The sequence below is a fragment of the Schistocerca cancellata genome, chromosome 4, assembly GCF_023864275.1.
Source record: "Schistocerca cancellata isolate TAMUIC-IGC-003103 chromosome 4, iqSchCanc2.1, whole genome shotgun sequence".
Taxonomy (NCBI): Eukaryota; Metazoa; Arthropoda; class Insecta; order Orthoptera; family Acrididae; genus Schistocerca; species Schistocerca cancellata.
Genome location: NC_064629.1, coordinates 882,066,839 through 882,086,910, shown reverse-complemented (window position 1 = coordinate 882,086,910; position 20,072 = coordinate 882,066,839). Strand labels below are relative to the sequence as shown.

Sequence of the window (20,072 nt, the reverse complement as noted above, 5' to 3'; positions counted from 1 at the left end):
TAATTCAATGAGGGAAGTTCAGTGAGTTAATAGCAACTCAGAATAGATGCTTTAGTGCACAGCAAATGCTCCAGCACATAAAATAGTATCATAGTAGCTGACACCATAGAGTCGTCATAATGAGTGTGTCAATTTTGGGTACCACTGTAGTCTGACTACTTTGTACAGACTGATCTATGTGAAGCAAAAAACAACCCATCCACTTGAGCTCCCTTAAAACCAGTTACCTGTCAACTGGATCAGTCTTAAGAAGTAAAAGTTAGTTACCTGCTCAGCCAATGAACATTGTGGTTCAAGCTGAATTTCAAAGGGGAAAATCCAAATATGGCATATGTATATTTTAGGTGTAAGATGTGTGCTAGGATCTCTCCCAGAAACATGGACAGTCTGATCTGATGAACCGAATATTCCCAAGAGAGGATGCGGGTTGTGCCATGGCTTCACTTAACCCAGCAGAATAATCACATAGCTGACTTAGCAGAAAAACACCATGGCAGGGTGTCTTAAGAAACTGCAGGGGTTGGAGCCAGTACATGTTGCTGCACAAGCAGCTGTATTGACTATGCTGATATTGCAGAATTCACCATTCAGGTCTCCTGGAAAACAAAGTTGTTCATTGGCATGGCACAGCCATGGCTCTGATACTACTGACACAGACAAAAAAAAAAAATTGTGACACAGAGGCAATGATGTCATGACTGCCCAACAACCATGCTTTGCACCTTGGTCCTGCAGTTTCAGAAATTGTGGCAGATCAAGCTCACACAAATAATGCTCATTTCATACACAGTTACCGCCAGGAGCTATGAGGGGAAGACTATGTTGGTCAATGTCCTGAAATGGGCCATCAAGCTGCTGCAGCTAGATGCTGCTGTGGCTAGATGGTGCCTTTGCTAGCTGCATGTATATCAGCCACACCAAAATCTGAATGCTGCTGTCTGGTGCCTTCCAGCAAGAGGTCTGATGGTCACCTTGCTTACACCAGCTGCAGGTCTCAAAATTGGGGCTCCCAGATTCATGTCCGTCCCTGTCCAGCTGTATTAGTTGTCTTGTGCAGGCAAACTCTACTGCTGCTCATTGCCCTGTGCAAGCACACGCCTTGGATGCCAGCACTGATGCGGCCATCCGGACCAGGATCCATGGTTAGATTTCAATCTTGCCCTTCTGAGAGACTGCTGGTGCCGTATCGTCACCAGCAAGAAATGACTTAGTCTGCTTCATTGCGGGTCATCTGCCCTGATGCCACCCACTCCAATCAGGGGCTCTCCCCACGGGCACCACCCAGCCACAGCAAAGGCCAACTGGTACAATGGCTGTTGCAGGAAGTCCTGATGCCCCAAGAAGACAGGCATCTACTCCTTGGCATACGTGGGGAGTTTATAGCTCAGGCATCAGCAGTGTGATCCCTGTGTTGTCAGGTGGCTACCACCAAATGGCCCCACCACAATGGACTGGCTACCGAGCTGGATATTGGGCACAGATAAATCCAATATTGTCATGGGGGCGAAAGAAGAGAGGAGACAACAGAAGAAGATGACATACGATTGCTGCCACGTGAATCGTCATGAGCTCCCCACTGAACAGAGGGGAAGAATCCAGGGCTACAGATGGAAATATCAATGGCCAAGAAATTGCTGCATGCCACACTGTGTGTGGGGCTCTATTGTTGAAGAGACAGATCAAGCAAGCCCTGCCAGCAGGTCTTCACCAATTCTGTCCTGATCAGTGGTCACAGTACCAACCCAGACAGGGTTATGGGCATCAAAAACCCAAAGCAGAAGGAATGGGGAACCGAGCTGCCCAAGGAAGGCAAGAAGAACAGGAAGCGTAGGAGGCCAGTCTGGAAGGAGAAAAAGATTATGTATCATTATTGCAGAGTCTCAACGGATCCAAACGGGCACTGCTTCCAGCGCAGTATGAAGAGGGACCCAACAACTAACCATGTCCATGTGGACCAATGCACAGACACCACCGGAGTCTCGTTAAGGGCTGACCCAGTTCTGGCAGAGGGCTTGGAAACCATGAAGAGTCAGCGAACAAGTATCAACAAAATGAGATTCCTGTAATACAGAATAAGCTGCAGAGTACAGAGGAAGAAGGGATTACAATTCCAGAAGAAGATGATAGTAATCACCACAATTCCATTGGACAACAACAGTGCAAGAGGCCGGATGGATGTCGAACGGGTCAGAATCGGTCATAGTGCTGTGTCAGTGTCTGTCACTGGTAAGGATGGAGTGACATCCATGAATGTATGGTCAGACCCTGACTGAGAAGGAGGATGTGACGTGCCCACCGATGTTGGAGGGCCTCATCCCAAGACTTATGCATCTCCTCCTCCTCTGGAGGGCAACAGGAGGTGTAGTCGGGAAGAGAGTACGACATAGCAATATCAGGATCTGAAAGCAAATGAGTGGCCTTGAGGCCCATAGAGCACGGGACTCACATCCGACTAAATAACTAGCTTCTTGTCCTGGAGGCACCACGGAAAAGTGTTCCTAGAGGGTGCCCCATCCCCGGCAGGTGCGAGAGAAGAGGGTTTCTTCTCTGGCTGAGAAGGAGGAGTGATTTTCTGCAAGGAGGGGATGGGAACTGCCATGGAGGAGGAAATGGAAGGGGGACAGGGCAGAAGTAAGGACGAGGATGTGGGGGAGGTGGGGAGGTGGGGGTGGGGGGTGGGAGGCAGGGGGAGGGAGAGGAGGAAAGAAGCAGAGGTAGAAGTCAGAGATGTCGGGTGGAGATGGTCGAATTTCTGTTGGGCCTCAGAGTGGGATGGTCACGAGGTTTTAATTCCTGAATCCTCTTTTTCTTTTTATAGATCGTCAATCTAGTTAGCACAGACAATGTGGGCTATAACAGTTGATGCGTTTGGGCGGTGGGGTGTAAGAACTCCCCGCATGGAGAGGGCAGCCTCAGTCACTGAAAATAGGACTCACCTCACATCGTTAAGACGTTTGATCAAAATGGAGACACAGGAAACAGAGCATGGGAGGTGCAATTTAGGGCTTCATATCACAATGACTTTTTCCGGGATGGTTTCCCCCTCAAAAGCCAGGATGAAAGCACTGGTATCAACACAATTGTACATAGGGCCTCTCTGGACTCGCCAGATGAAATTAATGCCACCCTGTGCAAGATTAGTTCAGAGTTCCTCGTTAGACTACACGGGATCCCTGTAGAAAATAATGACCTGGATCACATCTAAGGAATGGTGAGGAGTAATGCTCACCAGGATGTCTTCTAAGCACTCAAAAGCATGAAAAGAAGCCAACTGACTGGCAGAATAGGCTTTAATCAGTAGGGAACCAGATCAGATCTTACTGAAAACGTCAGCTTCACCAAACTTACCTTCAATATGTTTTACAAAAACATAGGTTTGGTAGCGGTGAAAGTTTCCCCATCTTGCCTGGAACAAACCAAGTAACATGGAAAGTGTTTCTCTCCTAGCCGTTGTACCTGGGTCTTATCCCAGGGAGAGGAAGGGCGTGGAAGCAAAAGTAGGAGCAGAGAGGGAACTGTTTCTGTCTGAAGAGACAGCCATGGAAAAGCAGGCAGAAGTATGGAGCTTAGCACACTTAATGTGCAGAACATCTGCCCCCAATCGAGGGCTCACTTTGTGGACACAACCCAGGCGCAGCAAGAGTGCTGCTCTGATAACTGGTAGCTATATAAGTGACGTTTCTGGTAAGACAGCATCAGTAGTCGAGCAGCCGCATGTGCAGCAGCATCGACACAGACTAGTTATGCCATGTTATTTTAGGAGGAGATGATGTTCGCACCATACTGTGTATAAAACTACTGATAATATATCTATTACTACGAAGAGCGAAGTACGTGCGCAAGCTGTTCTTCATCTCAGCCAAATGCGTACATAACAGCTCCACTGACTGGCTACATGTGCTGGTGATCTTGGTGTGGGGTGTACAGTGGGGGAAGGAGGAACTCACACTGGAGATGCTAGGGAGGAAGATCTTTCCAAAATAGCTCACACTTAAGAAATGGAATTTAGAAAGGGAGGTCAAACTCCAAGAGGGACCATAAGAAGCCAGGAAGAGTAGAAACACAAGATACAAGATCGAAAAGGGATAGCGTGACAAGGAACGGATATGAGGAAGGGAATGCAGCCAGAGACAGAAGAAAAGCAGCAATCGCGTGGAGCCTACGTGTGCCACTCGCATACCCTTCAAAGAGCTGTGGCGGCCCTGGGGTAGAGAGGGTGGGTGGGTGGGTGGGTGGGTGTGTGAGTGGAGGAGGAGGTGCTGATTCCACAGGTATGTGAGCAATGAGAAAAGAGATTAGGAGTTAGTGTGCTGTAAGGATGAACAAAGATATTGCGTAAACTGGGTGGGCAGTGGAATTCCACTTTGGGAGAGGGTGGGAAATATTATGGTTAGACGTTCATTTGTGGACACAATGATAAATAGCCTAAACCCTGGGAAAGGATATGGTTATGTTGTTTCAGAACATGATGATACTGATTGATTGGGAGGGAAGGGGGTGCTCCTTTACAACTGGTTCTTGGAGAGGGTGGAAATTTAAAGGGATTGTGAGGATAAGGCACAATAAATTGTCTGTGGACAATGTCTGGGGGTTAGTGCATGTGCTTTTTTTTGTGTAGTAGCTATCAGAATGAATGTACTGTTGATGGTCAATGTGCTTGGTATGGATGGAGCCACCAGAGAGGTGCAGATCAATGTCCAATAACATGGCACATTGAGCTGACAAGAGCCATCTGAAGCACTAGGTCCATTAACTTTAACAACACAAAGGGTTACGGGTGACTAGGGTGGTTTCCTGTAAATGGCCCATACACCAGATGGCATAAGAGGGTGCCACGAAGGCACCCATGGTTATGGCACAGATTAGTTTGAATGTTTCCCTCTGAAAGGCGAAGTAGTTATGTGTGAAGATTTAATTAGTTTTAATGTATCAGGAATGAGATGGCGAGGTTGGAGTCACAAGGATGTTGGTGTATAAGGGTATGGCATCAATAAAGACTGGTAGTGAGGGATCCAGTCCTAACTGTTCTTGCTGTAAGTGTTCAGATTTGTTTATTATATTATTTTTGTGATGAAGCAAATGTGGCACTGGTAATCAGAAACTATTAGTTATTGTGTGGTGTACGCTGAAATGCAATTGTAATACTCACAGGGACCAGTTGCTTCAATGAAAATCAGTTTATCTTGATATTACAAAGCAGTTTCGGTATTTTTAAGTTAAATGCTTCAGCTAGAAAATAAACAAGAACAACTTAAATCTCCCATCCTAATGAATTCATTAGAAATGGATTACCTTCACTCAAATGTAATGATGCTACTTTGATGGAATCCACCATTTCCCACAATCTAACACACTGACATGTGGAAAAGCTAAGATTACACTTAAAGCAGAAATATAAAGCTATGAAATGATTTTGTTTGTGGCACAGGCAAGAAAAACATGTCTCTGGTAGGACTATGGAAGTAATCTTTCCTTTACAGCCTTATGATTAGTCTTGTGTTAACACTCTTCTGCATCACACATCACTGTTGCATTTTGCTATGCAAACCTCTATTGTTCCAGCTATAATATGACTTAATTACTTTACAAAAAAGACTTACCTCTAGCAGGTTATCAGCACAGTCGTGTACCAATAATACCAAAGTACCAATACGGTGCAAGTTACACATCCATGAGAAAGACATCAGACTTATAGTAGCAATGTGATGGATGAACATTTGCCAAAAGTCTTTACGCTTTATGTCAAAGAACTGTGATACGGCCAATGACCAATAAAATGCCAGCGAAGACATGTAATACCACCAACAATCAGTCGTCACCTTCTGGAAAGAAGGGCATTTATGAATAAATATTTTGCACTTAATCTTATCGGCAACAACAACTTTATATAGCAAAATAATACTTGGAATAAAATGTTGGATGCTCCAAAGCTACCGCTCTCTTCTATGAATATGCGAAGCTCTAAGCTCATTCCCATGTGCAACGTAAAATAAAGAACACACTGTTTTGCAAATTAGTTGCCTCATTTTTTAATTGATTATCTGATCTCTTAAAAATCTTAGAAGTCTATAACTGTTCTGTGTTTTTAAAAATTTTGGATGTCACACAAATACAGAGTAATCTCTTGCAATACAGTCAAATCGCAATTTCTGTAAGCCAAATAGAATACATTACAGGACGAACAACACTACATGAACAACATTGCATTTATTATGACATTTTCCATGCAGATAACATAAATAATGTTTGGAATGTACCAAAATTTATCATCTGCAGCCACACTTTCTCTTACTAGGACTACTACTGAACAACAAAGGTGTGGAATCGGATTGCAGCATGTATATGTGATCTTGGGATTTTTCAAGCACAAAAGCAATGTGTTGTGACTGTGGGCATATGCAAGATGGATAAACAGCATTTGCAGGTGATCGAAATGTGTGAAACTTGTACATATGAAAACTCACACAGCAAGAGCCTTTGTTCGACATACTAACATGAACTATGTTGTTATGACTGTGGAAGACTGCAGGCTCCACATTTTATGATGAATGTTATTTTGTGTATAGCGTGCGCTTACTGGTATGCTAATAATTAAATGAGTCATGTTTTTCTTTATTCACACTATTGTCTAGCATCAGACTTTGAATGAAGGGCCAGAGCATTAAATCCATCAGTAAATGTGTTCTTTCTGATAAAGTGGTAGGATGTCTTGACCCAGAAGCACAGAAGGGAAAAGGGAACAGAACAAGACGAAAACTATAAGAAGAAATTTTCATGTGCATAACGCCATCTGCTGTGGTGTAGCTGCTACAGTCTCTGTCTGGCAGCGTTGGTCATTCGTTCAATTCCTGCCATCTGCAATTATTTATCATTTGACATTTGTGATTTCTGGGAGGTTCTGGAATTTCTTTATTTATGGAATACAGTACTTTATAGAGCATTCTACGTACAGAAGTGTACACTGCAGAGAGAGGCAGCTCAGACCCACCTACACTCTCTTGTGTGTTTAATGAATGTGCTTTCAGTACGAAGTAATAATTCTTACTGATTCTCTACCTTCATAACTCGTACTTAATTCCATATTTCCATATTCTACACAACACTGTTTGGAGGGGATGCTGGCTATTTGGACATCACCACTGCAGTTGCTCCAATAAGGCTACACAAAAGTAATCGCCTTCACAGACAGGAATTAGAAAACAAACAATACAGTCGTCTTATGGCCTCAGTCATGAAAGTATCAACCAACAGAAAATAATCTACAAGTCATGAGTCTGGCATCCAGCAGTGTTTCTGGGAGATACTGGATAGGATACAACAAAATGTCTAAATAGATTCAACCATGTTGCTAATTACAACAGGTGGGACGGCAAGTGATGTTTCTTGCCAATGTATATATTTACTTTGATGGTACAACTTGCTAGTGGTTTGAGAACAATGAGGAAAAGCTGAAGAAGTGGGATACACTCCAGACATAAAAAATAACTACCAACAGCAGGTCAATATAGCCAAGGCACAACTGAAGAACAGAACCCAATGCCAGAATATTCCACAGTTAATGAAGGGCACGGCAGACGATTTGCATCAATCACTTCTTTCGAACGGTGTTACCACAACAGATGATTATTTCAAGTGGTGTCAGCACCTGCAGGCAATGCACCACAGAATAATATGCCGAAATACATTAGACAGACTTCCAACTGTAGAGTCAATGGCAATCATGGAATACCATCAGCACCTCTGATCACTTAAACAGAAAAAGGAGAGATAAGAGGTGTTACAACATCTGTTAATGTCAAACCCCAACAATCAGGTGTAGCAGTGTTGACTGTCAAACCAAGTATGATGAGGCATCATCATTAACTAAAAATGGCACCAACCTCTAAAAGATAAATCTGAAGGGAGGAATGGAGTCAGAAACTCAATGCTTTTGGTGCAACCATCAGGCAATATCAGAGATTCTCGATTAGACAGAAATAACCCACCAATTCAATCGCTGCACAGAAAAATGGTCACTGCGAATGGAGGGAAAACACAGCTATGTGTTTCTTTGGTGACACCGATGTAGAGGAAAGGTGAGTGTTCGACATCTATTACACCACAAGATATCAAAACTGGGCTATTCTATACACACTAGGCAACTGCAAATGACTACAGCTGATCTGCGGGATGAAGCTCATCGCAGTATCCTTGTATCTCAAATGTTTCTCAGGCTTTCCGTCAACATGCAAAGGTCCCAACTGCTCTTCCAACCTACAAAAATCATGGAAACTAAATGATGTTACCATTTGTGGATGTGAACCTACCACTGTGAAATCTTCCATAAACAACCTTTGCTAAGATGCCAAGAAATCACATCAGCGAGCTACCTAAACACTCTGCAGTGTTTATTTCCATGATATCAGATGCTCATCAATGGCAATTGAGGATTATGTTCTGAATTTCAAATACCATTTTGCTGAAGGTTGCAAATAGGAAATATGTCCAGGCAACAGGAATCTGTTTCACGAGAATAGCTTTCTATTACAGAACACAGCCCATCAAATTTGTAGTTTGATCAGAATGCACTCATAATGTTGTCCTTGGCTAACTTCTTCCAAGCATCACAAGCAATCCGACTAGAAGACTGGAAGTACAAATAGAGGACACTAGTCCAACATGTTTACACAATGACTGCTATGGACATCTGTTTACTGCTGGAGATACTCTTACCCCACTGTGATCAACAAGATAAGTTTTACTTAACAGTTTGGTTGCTCAGTTAAACTGTGAAACTCTAGCTGAATACAGAAAGTCACTCAGCCTCAGAAAAGAAACCTATATGTTAGTGCCAATCAAAACCTACGCAAGTCGATATGGAATTGCCATGAAGAGCTGCAATTCATTCCTCAGAGTGTGTATAGGGATAGCCAAACTAGTTCAGGAGGGTCAGCTTGATAACGTTGGCAGACAACCATGTTACATTACCATTCCGAACAAGCGAGTGGAGGAACATAGTACCTAGCCACCGACAGCTATTGGCTTGATGAAGATACATTGTTGAGAAGTGTTACCTACTCAATGCCAATTTTTGGGAATGTTGAAGCCAGGAGCAAAGTCAAATCTGAGCAAATGAACCAATGCGAAAACCATATCAACAAGGGGAACATCTTCCAATCAGTCGGCACTCATATAGGCCACTTTCAGCTGCATTAAAGATCATTCAGCTGTAAACGTCCATGGGCCTCCCGTGAGGTCCTCCTGAATAAGAATGACGACACACGACAGTCAATTACCGGCAGCTGAATTAAATCATCAGAAAGGATGTATACCCATAGCCACAAATTTATGGCACCTTTGACTGTCTAACACCAGCGACATACATCTCCACTATGGATGTGCAGACTGACTAATGATAGATCGAGGTTGATTAGATTGAGTGGGGAAAAAACTACTTACGTAACACCTCTGTGAGTTCCAAGCAATACAGTTTAGTCTGTGCAACAGATGAATACATTAAGTGCAACTTGCTTCGACATGTTGAATGGAAAACTTCTCTTTGCTACTTGGATAATGATGTATTCTCAAATACAACTGAAGATCATCTAAGCCACTTGACAACTGTGCTGAAGTGTTTTCATGAAACAGGTATTGACATGAACCCAAGAAAGTGCCTCTTCATTTTCCAAGAAATAAAATCTTGAGTGTGCACTGTTTCTGTTAACCGAGTTCTCTTGGTTAAAAAAGTAAGAGCCACAACAAATATTCCAACTCCTTGGAATATTTGTGTTGTGAGATGTTGCCAAAGAATGTGCTCTTACTACACACGATTCATGAAAGATTTAAATAGCAAGGCACTACCACTACAAAAACTGCTGTACAGGACACCAAATTTCCTTGGAACAATGACCAAGAAATGTCTTTTAAATCCTTTAAGGAGGCACTGATACCTTCAGCAGCTCTGGCAGTTTTTGACCAGAAGGCCGAGATGGAACTACACCTGATGCAAGCGATTACAAAACAGGTGCAGTTACAGAGCAACTCTATGAGGCTGTTAAACATGTCTGCACAGTACTTTGCTTGAAAGAAGAATAGCACTGTGACTGAAAAAAAAAAAAAAAAAACAAAAAGGCTGCCTCACAGTTGTTTGAGCAGTAGACCATTCATTGTTATGATTGGCCACCATTATTTATGCTGGTTGACAAACTTTGAAGGCCAAACAGGATTACTGGTAAGATGGGTGCTGGAGTCTCAGGAATACAACATCACAGTAGAACAGAAAAATAAATAACAACACAAGGATGCCAACTGCCTTTCACAGAATCCATGGGAAGATGGTTACAGAGTTGTTGATATCGCACACAAATGTGCAGGACTGAAGGTTGCAGAGCGTTATCAACAGTCTTCTGAACAAAAACACTTACCACAATAAACACACACACACACACACACACACACACACACACACAGGGTGTTACAAAAAGGTACGGCCAAACTTTCAGGAAACATTCCTCACACACAAAGAAAGAAAATATGTTATGTGGACATGTGTCCGGAAACGCTTACTTTCCATGTTAGAGCTCATTTTATTACTTCTCTTCAAATCACATTAATCATAGAATGGAAACACACAGCAACAGAACGTACCAGTGTGACTTCAAACACTTTGTTACAGGAAATGTTCAAAATGTCCTCCGTTAGCGAGGATACATGCATCAACCCTCCGTCGCATGGAATCCCTGATGCGCTGATGCAGCCCTGGAGAACAGCGTATTGTATCACAGCCGTCCACAATACGAGCACGAAGAGTCTCTACATTTGGTACCGGAGTTGCGTAGACAAGAGCTTTCAAATGCCCCATAAATGAAAGTCAAGAGGGTTGAGGCCAGGAGAGCGTGGAGGTCATGGAATTGGTCCGCCTCTACCAATCCATCGGTCACCGAATCTGTTGTTGAGAAGCGTACGAACACTTCGACTGAAATGTGCAGGAGCTCCATCGTGCATGAACCACATGTTGTGTCGTACTTGTAAAGGCACATGTTCTAGCTGCTCAGGTAGAGTATCCCGTATGAAATCAAGGCGTTGAATCGAGGAGGTACAGTACATACTGACGAAACTAAAATGAGCTCTAACATGGAAATTAAGCGTTTATGTTTATATATATATATATATGCGCTCAGAGAAGTACTGTTTTGCACCCTACAGATTATGCAAACTGATTGAAATATCTATTGTGAAAGTGTACTATTTACAGTCCTTGGATGGATAATTCCACAAGCTGAAAGTTACAATATAGGTTGGCCCTTAAATATAAAACTCTACAAGAGACTAAGATTTTAAGATGGCAGAACTTTAATATCTAAATCGGTACAAGAGTTTTTTTTAAAAATATGTATACATACAGTGCTGCGGTCTCTGTACTGAATTAAGCAAAAGTCATAAAATATAAATGCCTTCTTTGCATAAAAATCTGACATTATTGAATTAAATGGATTTCATATGTATTGTTGAGGAATGACCAGAAAAATAATGCTGCTTGCAAATTTATATTCTGTCTTCTACTCACATGGAAGCGGTGAACTAAAAGACACACAGAGCAACAAAAACTGGTACAGTACTGTAGTCACTGAAGAGTCTTAATTCTGTTGCCTGTAAAAAGAACTGTCAGTACATTCCACCTGGCAACATATAAAAACGATAATCATCGCATTAACATTAGGAATTTCAGAGAAATTTGAGTAATTGCACTACTAAAGTGTAACAGCAACAGTGAAAGTTATTTTATGGTGAAAAGCAGTGCACGATTCACGTATAAATAAGAAAAACTGTCAGCTCCACTCCACTGTGCGTGTAATAACAGAAATTCTGAAGGAAGTAAGATTGGGTTAACATCCAGTCTATACAGACATCATGAGAGAGCGAGCCCAAGCTCGGATTGTGTCAAGGATGAGGAAGGAAATCAGATGTGCCCTTTCAAAGGAACCATCCCGACAACTGGCTGGAGCGATTTAGGGAAATCTCGGAAAACCTAAATCCGGATGGTCGGATGTGGGTTTGAGCCATCGTTCTCACAAATGCGAGTCCAGTGTGCTAACCACTGCACCACCTCGCTTGGTATAGAAATTCTGCTTACTGGCCCAAATCACCTGACTTGGGTACTACTCATAGATTCAAACCTCAACACGACAGAGATACAGGCGACCACGGCCTATATTGTTTATAATCTATGCATGCAACTTAAGTGCAGTCATGGCTCATCATGTACTGCAGTTGCACCGTGAGCTACTGTTCACACAGAACGCTACAAATTCTACCGAGTAGCAAAGTTCTCAATATTATGTCAAATGATGATTCAGGAGGGTACCTGTATTGATATTATAGTCTAGGTTATGGCATTAGAACTGAGCCAAGAGTTACATACAAGAAAAAGAAAACCCGAATGTTGGGTCCGCTGGGTTGGTTTGCTTAAAAGAAGAGGAGGAGGAGGAGGAGGGGGGGTAGCAAACTGCTATGTCATCAGTCCCTCGTTCTGATGAAAATAATTCCACAAGGGTGGGAATAAAATAATCGAGGCATACAAAACACAGCTGGAAGAAAGGAGAAAACCACAAAAATGACAGAAGGGCAACAAACACTAAAATGGACAAAATCGGATGAGAAAACCACAGAGATATGCAAGAAACACGAAGAAGAGATCAAAACAAGAGAGCAAAATACCATGGCTGGCTGACCATGAGAATAGAACTCTGCAACACAGTAAAACTTCCATCCTAAAAGTAATGGCATGGAGGGGACACAGGAACAAAGGACACGCGCTAAAACTTAGATCAAGTGATAAGACACACCCTCATGAATAAAACGTAAACTAAAACTGCTTTTGAGGCATTGTCGCCCAACACCGAAGGTAGCGTGCTGGGAAAGTTAAAAGTCCGCAGGAAAGTTAAACGTCCGCTGCAGAGCGGCTGAAAGTGGGCAGTCCAGCAGGTGGATGACCGTCACTTGTGGGCCACAGCGACGTCGAGGTGGGTCCTTGCGACGAAGGAGGTAACCATACGTTAGCCACATATGGCCATTGTGGAGCTGGCAGACGACAACTGATTCCCTGCAAGAGGACCACATGGAAGACTTCCACACATTCGTAGCCTCCTTAATGAGACACAGTTTGTTGAACATACTGTTATGCCATTCCATCTCCCAAAGCCAAAAAACACTGTGGCATAAAAATGCAGGTCAGTTTTGGAGATACGTATCTCTCCCAATACTCTAGTTTCCGTCATTTGATAAGCTGGCGAAAATTGGCACGAAGCCGTTTAAAGCCTATGATGTGCTACATGGAAGGGCGCCGCTTATACCACTGTAGAGCTCGCCGACACTCCTTAATTGCTTCAGCGACTTCTAGCGACTGCCAAGGGACTGTCTTTCACTGGGGGCACGCTAACGAATGAGGGATCACATTTTCTGCCTCAAAAATGATCACTGCAGTGGCCTGCTCAACGACAATATCGATGGCATCATGTGGGGGAGGTTCAGCAGTGACAGCAGAGGTGAAGGCTCCCACGATGCCTTGCTTAAAGCCCATCTGGGTAAACGTCCGTGAGCATGACACTGGGAGAGTGACAGGAAGATGGGAAAGTGGTCACTACCACACACGTCATCATGTGCTCTCCAGTGGATAGATGGGAGAAGGCCAAGACTGCAAAACGAGATATCAATGTCTGAAAATGTGCCACATGCCACATTGAAATGCGTGGGGCCACCTATATATAAGAGGCAGACGTCAAGTTGCGACAGTAAATCTTCGACATCACTGCCTCAGCCAGTAAGTACGGTGCCATCCCACAAGGGGTTATGAGCAATAAAATCTCCCAAATGTATGAAAGGTTTAGGGAGTTGCTCAACCAGTGCAGCCAATGAATTTAGGGATACTGCACCATGTGGAGGAAGATATATTTTGCACACAGTTATTTCATGCGTCGTCCATATCCTGACAGCCACTGGTTCAAGAAGGGTTTGAAGGGGCACAGGTTCACAGCATACTGAGTTCAGGACGGACACAAACTCCACCTGACACACTATAATAGCCACCACAGTTCTTGTAATATCCCCTACAGCTGTGGAGGGCAGGGGTTCACATTTCCAAGAACCAGGTTTTCTGAAGGGCAATGCAGAAAGCAGGTGTAAAGCTTAAGAGTTGCCGCAGCTCAGCCAGGTGGTGGAAAAAATTGCCGCAATTCCACTGGAGGATGACGTTATCGTGAGGCTGGGAATGCATGAAGTGCACAAGGAGGCAGGTTATGCCTCAGGGTCGTCAGCTGCTGCCACTGATTGAGTCTTTGTAGCCATTTCTATGGGGGATGAGGCATCAGTGTGATCCAGGTACGCAGGGGATGCTAAGATCTCCACCGCATTCTCAGATGCAGAATTGATAGGGAGTGGTGGTGTTGTGGCCACTAGAGGGTCCTGTTTCTTAGCAGACTACTACTTAGTTTGCTTGCTCTCCCGCTTCTCTTTAGCGGCTTGATGGGAAGATTTCCCTAAAGCAGCTTTAGGCGTGGAGGAAGACCGTGAAGCTCTTTGTCCAGCAGCTTTTGGCTCCTTAAGCCACTGGAAAGTGTCCACCATGGCAATAGTGGAGACCTTGGGGGAGAGGGCCCCAAGGGACCCCTTCCACGCGAGAGAAACCAGGAGGCTGTTGTTTCTCTGGCAGGGGGGAGGGGACAATGTCCCCTTCATTTGGGGGGGCCTCGCTCCCGAAGTAGGTGCTTTGGGAGCAATGGAGGAAGATTTGACCCCTACCACCAGAGGGCCCACTGTTCGTGGCACAAAGTGAGGAACCACTGGCACTTGGGTTGGCGATGGTGATGTAGCAGCAGCATGTCGACATCAACCGAATGGGGTGTAATCTTTCGAATTTACATTTAGCCTCTGTGTAAGTCAACCAGTCCAGAGTCTTGTACTCCACGATTTTCCGCTCCTTTTGGAGTAGTGGGCAGTCTGGAGAGCAGGGGGAGTGGTGCTCTCCACAGGTGATGCAAGTGGGAAGTGGCGCACATGGGGTATCTGGGTGCAGTGGACGTCCACTGTCTTGACATGTGGTGCTGGAAGTGCAGCGGGAAGACATGTGCCCAAACTTCCAGCACTTAAGCACTGCATGGGGGAGGGACGTATGGTTTAATGTCACGGAGCTAAGCCATTACTGAACTCATAGGGCCAAAAAGTGTGAGACTCCTTTTAGTCACATCTTACGACAGGCAGGAATACCTCGAGCCTATTCTAACTCCCAGAATCGTAGTGGGAGACTACCAAGGGACTGTCTTTCACCGGGGACACCATAAAGAATGAGGGAACGCATTTTCCGTCTCAGAATCTATTGTTGGTGACCTGCTCAACAACAACATCGATGGCACCATGTGGGGGAGATTCAGCGGTGACAGCAGAGGTGAAGGCTTTCCAGTCTGCCTTGTTTAAAGCCCATCTGGGTAGGCGCCCATGAGCATTACGCCGTGGGAGTGACAGGAAGATGGGGAAGTGGTCACTAACACATAAGTCGTCATGTGCTCTCCAGTGGATGGATAGGAGATGACCAGGACTGTAAACCGAGAGATCAATGGCCAAATATGTGTGGGGGCACCTGTATTTACGGGGCAGAGGTCGAGTTTTGACAGATGCAAACTCAACCTGACACTTTTATAGTCGCTACAGTTCCTGTTATATCTCTTATAGCTGCGGTGGAGGGCAGGGGTCCGCACTGCCGGGAACCAAGTTTCCTGGAGGGCAATGCAGAAAGCAGGTGTAAAGCGTAACAGTTGCAGTAGCTCAGCCAGGTGGTGGAAAAAACCGACGCAATTCCACTGAAAGATTACGTGATCGTGAGACTGGGAAGGCATGAGACACACAACGAGACAGTCTACACCTCAAGGTCACCTGGTGTCATCGTGCGATCAACATCCATTGTGTCTGAGGGCTCAGCGAGCTCCAAGTCCTCAGCGGACGCCAGAATCTCCGCCTCATCTTCAGACACAGAGCTTGTAGATAGTCATCGTGTGGTTGCCACCACAGTGCCTTGGTTCTTTGGCGTCTTTTCTTTTTAGGTTTTTCTCGCTGCTCCTTAGCTTGGTACAGCTGGGAGGGCTTCACTGATTCAGTCTCAGGGAATGAGAATGACCGTGAAGCCCTACATCCAGCTACCTGTGGTTGCTTCAGCCACTGGCGGGTGTCAGCTTTGCCACTGGTAGGAACCTGGGAAGCGAGTGACCCAATGGATCCCTTTGTGGGGAGAGGAGCCAAAGAAGACTTACGCTTTTCCGGCTGAGAAGTGGGGACTGATGTCCCCGATGGTCGGGGGGGGGGGGGGGTGTTGCTCCTGAGTAGGTTGTGTACGACGAACAGGGAAGGAAGTGCCTCCCACCATCAAGGGAGCAGCTGGAGTCTGACAGCTCAGAGCCAACTGTATGCAGCGGAACAGAAGATGGTAGGATCGTTGTCATAGTGGCGGCGTAGGTTGACGTCATATGCACAAGACATAGTGTCTCATTTTCTCTTAGTCTCAATGTAGGTCAGTCAGTCCAGTGTCTTGTATTCCATTATTTGTCTTTCTTTCTGGAGAATCCTGCAGTCTGGCGAGAAAGGGGAATGGTGCTCTCCACAGTTGACACCGATAAGAGGCAGGGCACAGGGAGTATTGGGATGTGAAGGACATCCACAACCCCGAAATGTGAAGCTGGAAGTACAGCGAGAAGACATATGTCCAAACTTCCAGCACTCAAAGCACTGCATTGGGGGGTGGGGGATGATGATGATGATGATGATGATGATGATAGGTTTGTGGGGCGCTCAACTGCGCGGTTATCAGCGCCCATACAAATTCCCAACCTTCACTCAGTCCAATCCGCATGGTGGGAGGGATTATGGCTGTAAGTCACAGCGGTAGATCACCACCTTGACCTTCTTGGGTAATGTGTCACCCATTAAGTTCAAGATGAAGGCACCGGTGGCAACCTGATTATCCCTTGAATGCTGGTGGACGCGCCGGACGAAATGGACACCTTGTCGCTCTAAATCGGCGTGCAGCTCATTGTCAGACTGCAAAAGGTCACTGTGAAATATGATACCCTGGACCATATTTAAGCTCTTCTGGGGCGTGATGGAAACAGAAAGGTCACCTAGTGTGTCACAGGCGAGTAGTGCCCGTGACTGGGCAGAGGATGCTATTTTGATCAAGACCGACCCTAATCCCATTTTGGACAAGCCGTCCACCTCCCCAAACTTGTCCTCCAGATGCTACACAAAAAATGAGGTTTCACTGACAAGAAAGATTCCCCATAAAATCTTGTACGTATGAGGTACTGGGAGCCATTTGTGGTCGTATTTCTTGGCATTAAAGTTAGACCGTAACTGCTTAGAGACTGCTGGTGTTTGACCACCAGCATGAGATGATGTACTATGCTTCATGGCATGTCATCAGCCTTGATGCCACTCACTCCCACCAGGGGCCCTCCCCACAGGCGCCACCCAGCCGCAGCAAAGGCCACCTGGCAGGATGGCCATTGCTGGGAGTCCCGATGCCCCAGGGTGACAGCCATCTACTCCTTGACATACGTGAGGAGTTAATGGCGCAGGCATCAGCAGAGTGATCCCTGTGTGGTCAGGGCGCTACAACCAACAGGGTACATGGCGGCCCCACCACAATGGACTGGCTACCGTGCTGGATATGAAGTGCAAACGAGCTAATACGTTCATTATCGTTGACAGAGCAGAAAGAGATACTGCACAGAGGATGGAGGAAAACGCACCCAGTAGGGTGACCTCGCCGAACAGCTGGAGAATGATCCGAAGTGTAGATCCACGTCGACGAAGGATGCCAGAGGTCTCGGCGTATGATGGACACTATGCGACATGTATGACGCCCTTCCCCAATTGGCTCGCTCTTCGCGAAAATTTTCAAAAATGGAGGTCAAACCCTACAGGGGAACATCACATAAAGGCCGAAACGTGAGAGACTCCTTTTAGTCTCCTCTTACGATAGGCAGAAATACCTTGGGCCTATTCTAACTCCCGGACTCGCAGGGGGCGTTGGATCCGAAAATTGATTTCGCGCAGGAATAAAATGGAGCCAACAAATGTACTCATAAAAGAAATAACACTCAAAAGACGAAAATGCTGTCTGCTATGGCAAACAAACCAAAATCTGGCTCGTAAATGTCTTGTGCAGACACATCACTCTTCTGAGATTTTAGAACTATTTTAATCGATAATGCAAGCATTTCGAACGCTTCTAATTTTTACTTTCACAAATGTCACATCATATTCTGGCTATTTGCCACATACAGTCCACAAGCCATCGTGTTTAATGTTGAATTTAGTTGCAATTCCGCGCGCACATTTAAAAAGACCATTTTATTCGGATGCATTTATCACTGCGTATCTCACGTGTTCAACAAATGGTAATGTGAACCAGAGTCTGGGTCGAAATTATCTCCAGGAAGACGATTTTGAGGTCGTTGGCACTTCGCGTAACCAAGCACTCTTGTGCCAACAACTTACAGCTACCTGCAAGCTATTTAGTGAGTGCCCCTAAAAAGCAGCGTAACTGTGAAGCGGAGAGATTGTGTCGAAAGCAGCGAGCGAGACGAAAGACAGTGCAGCCAACAACTTAAATGAGAACGTACAAACCTGGTAAGGGTAGGTGTACCAGCACTCGTTTATGTCCCACAGCCATGGCTTATCCCACAGGCAGTAGATTCCATAGATAAAGGAATATGTATAGTACAGCCAGCGCCAACTAGAAAAAAAAAAAGAGAACTTTAGTTACTTCCACTCTTACACACAACAAACACTGAGTCTTCTATGATCAAGCACTGCGCACCGAATTCAATGTAAGATCTTCAGCAGAAAATACCAGAGATGTGAAACTAACCCAGGACTGGACATTAGACAGGAACGCAGAGAAGGGGAGGGGAAGGGGGCCACGAACGGCCGCCAGAATTTCACGGTGGAATCTGTGGTCCAATTTAGATGCTTTGCCCACAAGAAACTGTCCCGTGTACATCAACTTTGAAGTACGCTTCCAGCTGCCACGCCACTGGAATCGCACACTGTGATGCACCTGTTCATCTGTACTGCAGCAGATCTGTGTCTGCAGGGAACTGGGAATTTGTTCTCTCTTGTGACTATTCGCCAGTATTGTTGCGCAATGGTCTTAGCGTGAGACTACATGTGTAACTTATTTTCTGACGTTCTTATGTACATTAAACATGGTCACATAACATGTCGCACACCTTCTCGACACCTATCTTGCGAATCAGCGAGTCCAGCCAGTTATTGGCTAACTTTAGTTTTAATGAGAAGTGTTTGGTATTGCGCTTCAGCTACGACAAAGTTTTGCCATATGGAAAATCATGTATAGAATCATCAACACACATGACTAAACTGGGAATAAATTAGCCCCTTGGATTACTAACATGACGACTGACAACGCTACACTTTTACTAATCTCAAGACCACAGAGAGAGCATTTGTTTCTTTTTGGAATCAATTACTCAACACACGAAGTAAATACCGCACCATCCTCGTGATCAATCCACAACCCGTCACAATTTTTTTTCCGTTTTGCGTTTCTGGCAAAAATATAACTACAACGGAACGTGAGGTCTGTATGATAGTTCTGCTTACGTATGTCTCTCACTATTTCCTGGATATGGTCACTTGGTCGGTAGAGTACTCTTGATATTTACCTAAGTTTTTTTAAAAAATTATTTAACTGTGATGAAAAATGCTCATAAATGAAACCTCCCGTCTGAAAAACAAACTTTACATCAAATTTGGGAAGCGAGAATATCAAAATAATCGTAGTTAAGGATCAGGAGTCAAGTCCCAAAATGCACCTCCACCAGGAATGCAGTCACCCTCACGACCATCACGATAGCTAGTTGAAACCCAAGATGGAACGAGTGATAACTTTCAGCGACACGTGGAACGTGTATCAGAAAGTACAATCGGATTCACCACGACGTGCAAGTAGAATCATTACGAGGGGCGAGAGGTTAACTGGAATTTGTTGACATATTAATAACTTATTTCTAAAAAATTACAAA

At 44.8% G+C, this 20,072-nt stretch overlaps 1 protein-coding gene across 2 annotated transcripts in view; it reads right to left on the bottom strand.

Moving 5' to 3' along the window:
- LOC126185042 (ceramide synthase 6-like) overlaps positions 1-20,072 on the bottom strand; it is a 118,923-nt gene that overhangs the window by 10,673 nt on the left and 88,178 nt on the right. Inside the window, exons 4-5 of one of the 2 annotated variants that reach the window (XM_049927790.1) lie at positions 18,652-18,760; positions 5,601-5,819 (exon numbers count right to left, since the gene is read on the bottom strand). In XM_049927790.1, coding sequence (XP_049783747.1) covers positions 5,601-5,819; positions 18,652-18,760 — 328 coding nt within the window. Of the gene's footprint in view, positions 1-5,600; positions 5,823-18,651; positions 18,761-20,072 lie in introns of both variants that reach the window. The other variant, XM_049927789.1, reaches the window with a different exon arrangement.